Raw genomic sequence first — 13,260 nt, 5'->3', positions numbered from 1 at the left:
CTTTAGGTCTCTGCTCATTATTATTTTTACTCCTAAAATATCACTACTATTTTGATCAATAAAAAAATATATCACAACTATGATAATATGTATAATTAACTATGTTTTAGTTGAATTTATGAACTGTTACAATTGACCCCGTAAGTGGGGACAATTGTAACAAGTGCACGACTGTCAAAAATTGTTAATAACTAATATAATAATATTTAAAATCAGGTATTTATTTTTCTTCTAGTAGAGGATAGTCTTCTTTACACGTCTGTCAATAAATACTAATAATATATTGGATTTTTTGTTAGTTAGAAATAGTTAAGTAAAAAATGTTACAATTGACCCCACTCTCCCCTACTGAACATCAACTCATCATCTTTCCTTAGAATGCTGATGGATTCGGTCAAAAAAAAAACTGGGAATGTCAACTTTTAGGGACGTTATTTGGAAATTTACGTGATTATATATTTCTCTACGCATAATTTTTTCCCTCAAGTTTTTTTTCGCGTATGTTATTAGTGAACTGAAAAATGATTCTTATCACCTTTTGTTTCTCATCAACAAATCAGCGCTAAATGAACTTATTTTTTACCCATACTTTATTTTTCCACCCTTTATTGAATGATATATTTATTTATTTCTGTCATTTCTGGTTATGATTTCAAATAAAAATGTTTTTACTTTAGAGTGTACTACCCATGAGACGTAACCTTTTATGAAAACATACTTAAAGTGGTAGATAACTTCATAATACCAGCTCTTTCAGAGACAACGGTATGAACTGTGCTTTTATTTCCAAGTCAAGCAGGGAAAAGCCTCCAACGGGAATCGAACTCAAATTTTCACAATATTCTTTAACCACCAAGTCATTGTATTCACTTCTTAAAAATTTAATAATTTAAAATTATCTATAAATAATAGTTTGTAGTAATTAGCAATTTTAAACAATATGTAAACTATGTATACTTTTATAATTAGCTCTGAGTAAAACTGAAAATGATGCAAAATAATAGTCTTGAGGGAATTACCTTTTTGCACTATTACTTGTGTAAAAAATGTATTTAAAGCATTTTAAAGTAACCAAAAATCTAATAGGATATTTTAATAAAAAATTGCGCGTGCAAAATGTTTAAATTGCTGTGATCATTTTTAATCTGAAAAAGTACGGGGATTGAACACCTGTCCAATATTTTCAATACAGATATGTTTTCCTAATCAAACCTAATCGCATATTAAAATATCGAATAACCTATGGATTCAGATGTAGCTCTTAAAACACGAACTAGAACTGATTAAAAACTAGACTGAAATATTAAAGCATGAACTAGAACATAATTAAAACATTACTCTGTTTGAAAAAACTTCCAATACTAACGTTAAAAACTTCGATTTGAAATTTATTATCGTTTTCAAGTTCCAGAAAAATAAATGATCCAGCTCATAGCTTTTAACAGTATCATATGTTTCGGACATTAACCAAAGCGACTCTACGGTTGTCGGCATTCACTGGTGACCTTCTCCTGATTTCGGTCTTTTACAGTGACTGAAGGAAATCTCGACCTAACGTGCTTTTACAAATAAAAGCCGCTCATTATTACAAATATCCATCATTTCTTGAAATAATCTTATTAGAGTCCCCTACGAAAATTCATTTCAATAAATTAACGCTGTGACATGAAAATTGCATAATTAATTCTCATTAAGTGAGACTTCTTAATACCTCCATAAATTAAATATCTTCTGCTGCATTAGAGGATAAATAATACTCCTCTTCAGATCCCATTTATAACAACAAAAGGGAGAAAAGAGGGTGATTTGCATTTCTGCGACACCCTCCCCCTCTTTCTCTTCTTTCAGGAAGAGATCATTCCTTATTAAGACTCTACTTAATCCTTCGGAAGATCCTATTTTAGACTATATTATCTTCAGATGCTTAANATACTCCTCTTCAGATCCCATTTATAACAACAAAAGGGAGAAAAGAGGGTGATTTGCATTTCTGCTACACCCTCTCCCTCTCTTCTTTCAGGAAGAGATCATTCCTTATTAAGACTCTACTTAATCCTTCGGAAGATCCTACTTTAGACTATATTATCTTCAAATGCTTAATCCAGTAGTTCATATATATATATATATACACACACACAAATGATGAAATATTTCATTAGAGTGAGCGATTTTTCTTTTTAAGAAAATTGCTTGTTTATAAGGAATTATTTTATATATAATTATATCTAATGTAAATAATTTGTTATATTTAATGTAATATAGAAAAGAATGCCTTTCTTCTTCAGATACTGTTGTCAGATGCGTAAGTAGGAACAAGTGCAAAATTGTACTTTTTTCAAGTAAAACCTTTATAACTTCTGAACTATTCGTTCCATCATCTTGGGATTGATCTCAGCCAATTCAGCGTAAATGGTTTTTTGTTGTTGTAAGCAATACTATGTTTGCCTTTCAAGCAGAAATCCAATGATCTCGATTTACTTCCATTTCACTTCAAAAAGAGGGAACATTTGAGCTCTTCTCCCTATTCTACATAAGACAGTGCAGAAAACGATATCAGACGAAATTGAAAAGAGTTAGAATGAAATTAGACTGAACAAATCTTTAAAAAGACATTAAAAATCCTGCATCCAGCTACTCCAGGTAAGCAAGAACGTCGCTCAATAAAATAGAGATCAATTCTCGAGATAAGAAAAATAACTGCAAAATTCATCGAATTCCAAAGGACTGATCGTAAGACACGGTTCCCAGTAGATCATTCTCGGTGAGCTGATGGGTGATCTTTTTGACGAGCCAGCGAAGGGACCCGGGATGTGCAGTATCGGTCCTAGTTAGACTGTTCTACTGTTAAGTGCTCCACTTTAAAGAGGTTGATCCATCTGCCAATGTATGGCAGAGGATCAAAATGATGAGGGCATGTCTTCGGATCTTCCCCAGGAATGTTTCCAGGACGGTCACCCAGGTCTAGTACGATCTGAATAAAGTAATACTATTAACGAACGCACGACCTCTTGGATGGATGAGATTTTTAAAATGACACGCACTGTAAAGACTTGGCCATACATTTGATAGAATAACCAAATTTATTATTTTTTTTCCCAATGCAAGCACTGAACTTTTACCTTCTACGCCCAGAAAGATGCCGGGAGTGTTACTCATTTAACGTTACCCAGTAGGCACCTGTGAACCTAAGTCACGGAGACGAGCAACATTACTCACGCCACAGGAGGGTGGGCCGCATTCACACATCAGAGAACAACACACAGAGAGAAACATCCATGCCTTGAGCGGGATTCGAATCTTCAGCCATTGGCTTCGCAGTCAGGCACGCTAACTACTCGACCCTCTGGCCGGCATAACCAAATTTATAAATTCTGTGTTTCTAACTACAAGTAAATTAAATATAAAATGATTAAAAAACACACACAAATACAACAAAGAAACAAATGCAGAACGGACAAGAGAAAATAGATCCATCTCTTCTTGACGCAGCTCAATTGTTACAGTGAACAACGTTTATCTAAACAAAGTCCATTGTTTATTAGTATTTTTTTTTTAAAATATGGGTGCTTTGACTGGAAAAATTCATCTTAGATGGGTCGATGTTGAAAACAAAGAGCTAGATCATTTATTTATCTGGAATTTGAAAACGGTAATAATTTGCAAAGCGATGGGTGATCCAGTTGTGCCTTCGTTATTGTTGTATTTTTAAAGTGATCTAGTGACGCCACCGATGTTTTTTTTTAGTTTTGATTTGTTCTTGAGTATGATGTTTATTATATGGTAGAACTGTTATACGTTTGAGATTATTAAAAAGTTGTCAAGTTTTTAACTTTAGTATTGGTAGTTTTTTAAAACAGAGTTGTGATTTAATTATGTTCTAGTTCGTGCTTTAATATTTCAGTTTTGTTTTTAATCAGTTCTAGTACGTGTTTTAACCGTCTCATCCTTATGAAGTAAAGATGGACGTTTTATTTCAACAAAAATGATTTAACAAACAAAGTGCTTCATTGTTTATTAGTATTTTTTTAAGATATGGCCACATAAATCTTCGAGTGGAAAAATGTATCTTAGACGGGTCGATGTTAAAAGCGATGCACTAAATAATTTATTTATCTGGAATTTGAAAACGATAATAAATTACAAAGTGATGAGTGATCTAGTTGTGCCTTCGTTATTGTTATATTTCTTAAGTGATCTAGTTACGCCACCGATGTTTTTCAGTTTGTACTTGAGTGTGATGTTTATTATTTGGTAGAACTGCTATGTTTAAGATTATTTGAAAGTTATTTTAAGAGTCTCATCCTTATGAAGTAAAAATGAACGCTTTATTTAAGCAAAAATGATTTAATTTTATTCCGTGCCTATGTTTTGATGTTTGACAAATTCTCCCGTAGCAAGGTCATGCGACCACCCAGGTGAGATAGAGAATGGTTGGAGAGAAGGAGAGATTTTTACATTTACCAGTAGAGTGACCTACCACTGCAACGCAGGGTATGAATTGGTGGGCAGAGCCAACAGATACTGCGAGACGAAAGGAGAATGGAGCGGACTTTTACCCTCTTGTCGTCGTGAGTATTATTACCCTTTCTTCTTTTGATTCATCACCTATATTTCTTGTTCAATCTCCTCTCTGTCCTCCTCCTTTAGCTGTGCAGTGCCCTCTACCGATAGATGTTACAAATGGCAGAGTGGATTACACTACCTCCACTTATAAGTCAGTGGCTCGATACGAGTGCCTTTATGGATACAGGATAGTCGGTCCCGTGACTCGAACCTGCGAAGCGAATAAGAAGTGGGAAGGAGAGGAACCCTACTGCGAAGGTAAGCACGAATGAGTAAACAATGCTGTGGATTTGAAAAAAATAAATTCCATTTTGATTAAAAAATNCTCCTCTCTGTCCTCCTCCTTTAGCTGTGCAGTGCCCTCTACCGATAGATGTTACAAATGGCAGAGTGGATTACACTACCTCCACTTATAAGTCAGTGGCTCGATACGAGTGCCTTTATGGATACAGGATAGTCGGTCCCGTGACTCGAACCTGCGAAGCGAATAAGAAGTGGGAAGGAGAGGAACCCTACTGCGAAGGTAAGCACTAATGAGTAAACAATGCTGTGGATTTGAACAAAAATAAATTCCATTTTGATTTAAATTTTTTATGGGAAAATAAAGGAGAGAGGTTTTTTTATTTTTTTAAATAATTATAAGTTTTGATCTGTGTTAGGATGTAATATCCTGTATTAGGATAATAATTAGGATCGCAATTAGGATGTAATATTTTTTGTGAGATATATATATATATATATATCACCCCGCTGTGGACTGATCGTCAAGACACGGATCCCAGCAGATCACCGAAGTCAAGCATCACTGGCTGTGGTCAGTGTGTGGGTGGGTGACCACTTAGATCAGTCTGCGTAGGGACCGAGGGCATGAGTCCTCGTTAAACTGGTCTACCTTAAAGTGCTCGACTTCGCGTGCAGGTAGTCGGACTACCGAAGCGGTGGTGCCATCCCCTCTGCAGATTATCGAAATTGTGATGGCGTGACTTCAGATCATCCTCAGGGATGTTTCCCAGACCGTCGCCAATAGCCCATTGTGCAGCTCTAGTGCTACGTAAATGAAATGAACTACAACACTAAGTAATTTACCCTTTAATTATTGTTCCGACTTATTGTCTTTTGCGTACATAGTGATTAGTAGATGTTACCGTGTTATTTTAGTATTTTCAGAGAGCGAACGTGAAATTTTAGCACTTAACCTTACTTGAATAAATTTCAGTGCATTTCTCTATTAATATTTTGACGTAAGAGGAGAAATAAATGTTTTTTAATTTATTGACCTAGTCTCATAATTAATCAGATGTAAGTTTTATGGGGTTAAGATATTTTTACAGTAAAATTTTCAATGTTATTCAACTATGCATTGCATAGACACGCAGTTGTTTAAACTTTTTTATTTTCTCATGAAGAAGATGCTTATTATATGTAGAATTTAATTTTAGTAAGAATTCTTTAAATTTTACTGTAAAGTTTTCTTTGCTAAAAAAACCAATGAAGAAGTGGCATGACTTACTCAATCAAGTTATTCTGCTAATCAGTACGAAAAAATGTTGATTCGAAATTAAAATACAATGATATTTAAAGTTTAAGTGAGAAAATTTTTGTAGAAATATTAAAAGAAAATTCATTTATTTGAGAGGAAGTGCGTTAATTCATAGTTCAAGTTACATAAATTACTGAAAAATGAAATTTGATCTCAAATTATGAAGTATATTATTGGAAATCGTGTGAGTAACATTCTGGAACTTGAAAACTTCAGAAAGTAAAGAAACATCGTAAACCATGGTTAGTCAGAAACCGCTTTATTAGCAAGTTTATTAGTCCTCTGATAGTCTCGTGATTGATTTCTTAGTTCAGCATATCAGATTCATCGGAAAATATATTTTACCTGTTAAGATAGTTTCTTTGAGAGCAATGTAAAGCATAAGTATGCGTCGGAAGTAGTACTTTAATACATAAAACTCTTTCACTTTTTGAACTACAGTCGCACTTCTATTTAACGAGGCTCTCATAAGGACCTGCAGTGGACTGATCGTTAAGATACGGCAGATCACCGAAGTCGAGCATCACTGGCTGCTGTCAGTGTCCGAATGGTTGACCACTTGGATCAGTCTGCGTAGGGACCGAGGGCATGAGTCCTCGTTAAACTGGTCTACCGTGAAGTGCTCGACTTCACGTGGAGGTCGTCGGGCTACCGAAGCGGTGGTGCCATCCCCTCTGCAGATTATCGAAATTGTGATAACATGTCTTCGGATCATCCTCAGGGATGTTTCCCAGACTGTCGCCAATAGCCCATTGTGCAGCTCTAGTGCGACGTAAATGAACTACAACAACACTTTATTCACATTTTTTAAAAAAAAAGTTTAATAGATACACGTGAACGAACCCACGAAAATGTGTATGGAATAGTTCCATCTTTCAGTGACCGCCCTTTCGGGGAAGTGACCGTCTTATAGTGGACTGATTCTCAGACACGGTGACCAGTAGATCATCGTTGTAAAGCATAGTAGGCTGAGTTCAACGAGCAGGGTCGGTGATTCATTGAATCGAGAGAGATAACTGAGGGTGCGCGGTATGAAACAGTTCTACCTTTAACTGCTCGTCGGGCTATCGAAAGAAAAGAGCTAGCGATAGATGTTATAAAAAATATTACCGCGTTTCATTCATAAAAGAATCTTCTGCTCAACACTATCCCCAAATGCTCATTTTATGGAAAGCCTTCTTTCATGCAGTAGCAGGGTGAATTACAGACAGTTTATAAGATTATGGATAGAGTCGTTTCAGAATTTCAGTTAAGAGAGTCGTTAAGAGTGATATCATTTAAAACGTCGTGACGCTTAGAAAACCATTTAACATTAACGCCGTTATAAATCATTGTATCCCTCCCATTGTTTTGAGAAAAATAATCACTCCGCAAATTCTTCGGATAGCTAAGTTTTGGAATGCAAGCCAGAACAAATTAAATTCAAATTTAGGATAAAATGAGGAAAATAATATAATAAATGGACGAAGAAAGATTGGCAAAGAAAGGAGAAATTGGCAAAGAAAATTAAGAATTCATAAGTTTTAATGAATTGCGCGTAAGCTGTAAGTACAGTGCGCAAAATAAAAAGCGGACCACCCTGAATAACTTTTTGATCTAATGATCGGATCATCACGTTTTAGGACTCCTTCTTAATGGTTTAAAGGGTAAATATACTAATTAATTAACTACGCTAATTAACGAGTGCAGATGATATTTTAAGTTACGAAATCAGACAAAAAGACGTACTTTCATTAAATAAACTAACCTAATTTTTGACCGATTTGGATACCTGACCCCAAAAACACAGGGGGTAGCCGGAATCTGGGAAATATAGGGTCCCAATAGTTTGGCCATGAGGGGTGTCCGAAGTTTGGTCCCATTCGTGTTAATTCTACATTTTGCGTATTTCACCGTGACCCGAGAAAATTTTAAACGATCTGAAATTTTTTTACACATAATTATAAAATTCCTTTATCCAAAGATAATTCCATGCAAAAATAACTTTTACTAAATATTTATCATTGTGTATTACTTTATTTAAAAAGTTCGTTTAATAAGGTAAGTCCTAGAATCGAAAAAATTGAAATTTCTATCAAATTCACGTATTTTTGGGCAGTGTGCATGAGGTGTTAACGGAGAAAATGACAGGATTTTGTAATAGAAAAGCAAACGTGTTGTAGACGAAATTAACTTTTTGGTTCACAAAATGCAATCACAAACTCGAAATAAACCTTTTTGGATTTAAGAAATAAATTTTTAAGCCTACCCACAAGTGCAAATAACCAGTTCCAGCCTTTTGTACGCTATTCGAGCAACAGAACTTCCTGTTTATTCTCGAAAGTCTTTCTTTTCTAAATGGAGAAACCACAAGTTCTGCTTCTTTAGCAATTTAAATGCAGATGTTTGGGAAAAATTTTGATCCCGAAACCTTCTCTATCTCCATATATATGGGACATTTTCCTGTCTTGCTTTTCTGCATAACAATATAGAGAAAAATCTTGCATTTATTTAGGACCAAATTTTTTCCAATAGATATAATTCGGTATTTCATGCCGTCAGTTAAATTAAAAAAGTTTATTTTAACATGTGTTTGAGCAATTGTTAAGGCTTATAACGACACAATAAGACTCAATTACTTTTAGGTTGAGAAAAAAGCGAAGAATCAGAGAAATCCGTGATATGCAGGGTCCGTAGGTAAAGATAATAGATATCCGTAAATTTCAACTTAGAACTTGTGTATTATGTTTTGTTGTAGTTCCTTGTATTTTTTAAGGAAATAAAAAAAAATATGTTGATTTTTCGCATATTTTTTCAAAAGAAATGGTAAGGGAAGTCGGTTAATTAAATGAAAAAAAAGTATAGGAATATCAAAATTTTAATTACTTTCAAGAAAATTGGAGTTTCAAAAAGGAAAAAAAAATCGTTTAAGTTACTAAACAAAAATGTCCCTTTCAGCACGTTTAATTTCTTAAATCATGTTATTTTTTTTACAGCAAATTTAATAAATAACTATTCTTGTGAAAATTATCGAATATTATTTTGTTTCATTCCACTGTACATTTTTTTTCTTCAATTGTTTAAATCTTATAGATTTTATCGCAGCGAAACAAAATGTGAGTTTAACACCCAAAATAGCGGCTTCACTATTACTATTTTTTAATACGGGGAGGTAATTATTTTTTTTCTTCTTTATACGTACTTACTGTTTAAACTCTGAAGGTTTCTATCATATATTTATTTCGTATTGAATGCAAAACATTTCAATAAATAATAGATAACCAATATATAGTTTTAAAACATATAACTAAAAAGTAGCTTCTACATCAAATTTTGTATTTTTTATCTTCGATTTGAACATCAAACGGAACTGATATTTTTGAATTCCTAACTTTGATAATATTTTGAGATCATGTATTTTAGTTTCTTTTCTTTCCTTCTTCTCTTAGTGGAATGGAATTTCTTTAGCGATGCATTTTTATTAAGTATTTGTAATGGAATTACCCCCACCCCACCCGACAAATGTTTGCATAAAATTTGACGATGCTTTATTTCCGATGCCATCGGAAACTTAGCATATTCAAAATCATATTTTATTCATAAGCATAGTATAAGTAATATTATTCCCTTCATTCCGTAGAAAAAGGGAAAAAAATATTCCATATATTTAAAGGAATGTAGACATCATTTTGTTTTAGAAATTGTGTTCAGATAATTTGAATTAGTTTTAAAAATGTTAGTTGGGGGAATAGTCTGATAAAAAACACATTTTTAGTTTATTTTGGATGAGTTGCAGGTGACTTGTGTAAAATTCAGCGCGCATACGATAAAGCTCGCCACTCTTGAACCCTGATTTATCGAGAATTATGAAATTGGAAAAACTTAGTACAATGTCTGTTGCTTGTTTCTAAGAAGAAAATCCCGATTTTAGAGAGCTATATTTTCTGATAAAAAGAAACAGTTCAATCATTTCGAGAAAAAAAGAAGAATTTGGAAGTAATATATCTCTCTGGAGTACTGAATTCCCAGCTCAAGCAGAATAAAAATATAAAATAATGAAAATACATATATAATGATAAGCCTGAATAATTTCACGCTCCCCCTAATGACCCCGAGATCCTTCCACGGGTGCACCTAAAAGGGGTTTTATAGAATCTGTAGGGTTCCGTCGATATATTGGTTTGAGAATTTTATAGAATTAACTTTTTTTTTCTTTCGATTCAACCTGTCATGATTTTTGAAAGTTTTCACTAAGTATTTGACCCATAATCGATCATTTATTTAATATTTCAGTCATTTTAACGAAACCATTTGAGTAAAATGTCAATGATAAGAGAAATAGCAAAATTTGAAAATGTATCGATATTTTCCATCGAGTATAGTGTTCAAATAAACTACAATAGCGATACGAATTTACAAATAATTGCATCTTTGTTTCTCCTCAAACTTTTCAGTTACAAATAAAATAATTAAACTCAAGAATAAAGTATTTTTTTTAATAACCATTTCAAAGAAGATAATTCGGCTCATTTAATCCAATTTCATCTCGATATATTCCCGCTTTTAAACAACACCTCATAGAATAGAGAAGGCCTTAGCACGGGTTGATTTAGCAGTTCGATGTAACGAACATAAACTGCGCAGTGGAGGAAAAATACGACTGATGTCACTCAGTTTGGGCTACTAAGCTGTGCATTGGAGGAAAATGCTAAAGATGTCATTAGTAAAGAATCAAATGTCTTGTTTGTGCTGAAGCCTTCTCTCTTCTAGGAATCATTGATTTAAATTAATTCTTTCATTGTGCATGCACGGAAAAAAGTTCAAAACAAAATTCATAATTTTGTAGCGAATCATATTTGGTAAGTAATTAAAAAAAGTCGAATTTTAATATCTTGAAAATTAAGAACGTTTCTAGCAATTTTCTGAGTAGTTTATGTATTTCTTAAAAGAAAGCTTTAAAGGACAAAGGATTTTCCACAAATTTCATTTTGTGTCATAAGATAAAATTTAATAACAAATAATAATACTTTATAACAGTCGTCCGTAATACAATACAATAATACAACACAATACTGCGCAATTTGTAACGTTTTTTTCCCTTCAAATCTTAAAATTATAATTTCGTTATTAATTGAAAATTGTTCAGTTAAATTTTGTTTATTTTTATTGAATCTATTTGAAGTTATATTTTTATTTTATAACAACTGTTGAACAGCCGACCCTACAACTAATGTTCCACTAATGTTCAACTCTGTAGCTTTGTCATTTTGAACCCAATCCAGAATACAAGGAAACTCCTGGATCTAGTATTGGGAGAAATTTGCCTTCGTGGAGGATTTTTGATGGAACTAACACGCATTTGCGTTACATGGAGAGGAAAACCACGAGAACCTCTCACGGTTAACCTGATGTCAAGGGGACTCTAACCCATGATCCTGATACCACTGAGGATATTTCACGTCAGCACTGTGATCGGTGTAAGCCGGATGTGGAATTCGTAATGGTTGGGCAACTATAGCTGGGATTCGAACCCGGTGCACCTCATTAGAAGGCTAACGCTCTGAGGCATCAGGGCTCTTTTTAACACTAGGTTGCCGAAAGGAAATCATTTAAAAAATTTTTTCATTTGTAAAAAAATTTACAAATAATAATGCATCCATTAATATTTTCTTTCCAACTGTAGTCAATTTTTTTATTGTAAATATTTACTATTAACTTGTTATATAACTGTAAATAATATAAAAATGAATTTAAACACATTTCTTTACACATTTATCCTTTCACAATGTAGTCATTTTGACTGCTTTTGGGCACTATAGGTATATACTAAGTTTCAGTCTTTCTAGTGTTGAAGCTATTGCAAAAAAAAAAAAAAAGAAAAAAGAAAGGAAGGACAATAAATTAGTTTTTTTTTTTCAATATAAATGTTTTCTTAAATATTTGAGCTAGCCAACGAAATTTCATACAATTACTGTAAATGACAACCAAATTAACACATCTATTGCACTATTTTATGGGGTGTTGAGAAACCTTTTCTTTTCTTCCAGAGATTAAATGCGGCAGTCCTGGTATTCTCCACAACGGATACGTGAAGGGTACGAGTACGAGATTTGCGACTGTCATCTATTTCAGTTGTCTGGAAAACATGACATTTGTGGGAGAGTCTGCCACCACCACATGTCAGCAAGATGGGACCTGGAGTCATCCAGTTCCAAAGTGCATGGGTAAGTGTCCCTTTTCTACAACAATTACAGTTAAAACCACTATTTTGGGTACACAATAAATTCAGTGTTATATCGACATACTTTGGGGACGCAATAAGATTTTTCTTTTTTAACTTTTTGATGTTATATATGCAGGGGAATGTTTAGAAGAACACAAAATACCTTTTCATAAAAATGGACTCTTCACAAATTTGTTTATCTTCATTATTGTTTTGCTAATCGAATAATACCTTCCCTTAGCTGAAAAAAGAAAGATGGATGTAAACAAATCAAATTTTTGTCTTCGGCAGACGCTTCTTCCATTATACATCCGAAATGAATATTCTGCGTTCAGCAGTATAGGCTAAACACCAAATATTTGAATGTTGCATCTCTAATTCAGTAGCAGCAATTGCTGTTTATTTTTGAAAATTTAATTTTTGTTATTATAATTTTACAGAGTTGAGTATAATCTTGTATCTATTTACAATTTAAAAACTCCTTTTAAAAAAATTTTTTTTTTGCAATAACAGGTCCCTATTTGCACACATTCACAAAAGCAGGACCCTGGTTGAAAGAATGTGACTAAACGCCTATTTCATATTCACAAATGACGAGTCATTTTTTCACAATTTTACAAAAACGGACCTTTCACAAAATGTCTGGACAGACCATTGATATGTAGGGGAGAGTGGGGTCAATTGTAACAGGGTACGATTGTAACAGAGCAAAAATTTCGAATGTCGGGTTCTAGATTTGGTTCCTAGGTGGCGCACAAGGTGAATTTACTAAATCTACGTTTTCACCCCTGCTGGCAACCATTTTTATGTACTTTTGAAAGAGTTACATCACAAAAGATATTTTCACGCAGCGTAAGTACTTTTTTTGGTATTAGAATATTATATTGTAACAAAGTAATTTTGTTTAAACAAATAAAAATTATTAACCGAATATGTAAGTGGACACCTTAATTAA

General features: G+C 33.4%; 2 protein-coding genes across 2 annotated transcripts in view; both read left to right on the top strand.

The window, feature by feature from the left end:
• LOC107455201 (leucine-rich repeat-containing protein 1) overlaps nucleotides 1-13,260 on the top strand; it is a 363,163-nt gene that overhangs the window by 158,283 nt on the left and 191,620 nt on the right. The window lies entirely within an intron of this gene.
• Nucleotides 1-13,260, top strand: part of LOC107444767 (sushi, von Willebrand factor type A, EGF and pentraxin domain-containing protein 1) — a gene marked incomplete in the record, with an annotated part of 87,241 nt that overhangs the window by 24,781 nt on the left and 49,200 nt on the right. Inside the window, 3 exon segments of the mRNA XM_071182932.1 lie at nucleotides 4,395-4,568; nucleotides 4,913-5,086; nucleotides 12,130-12,306. Coding sequence (XP_071039033.1) covers nucleotides 4,395-4,568; nucleotides 4,913-5,086; nucleotides 12,130-12,306 — 525 coding nt within the window.

Source organism: Parasteatoda tepidariorum, chromosome 7, assembly GCF_043381705.1.
Source record: "Parasteatoda tepidariorum isolate YZ-2023 chromosome 7, CAS_Ptep_4.0, whole genome shotgun sequence".
Taxonomy (NCBI): domain Eukaryota; kingdom Metazoa; phylum Arthropoda; class Arachnida; order Araneae; family Theridiidae; genus Parasteatoda; species Parasteatoda tepidariorum.
The sequence above is the reverse complement of the archived record's forward strand: the minus strand, read 5'-3'. Positions and strand labels throughout refer to the sequence as shown.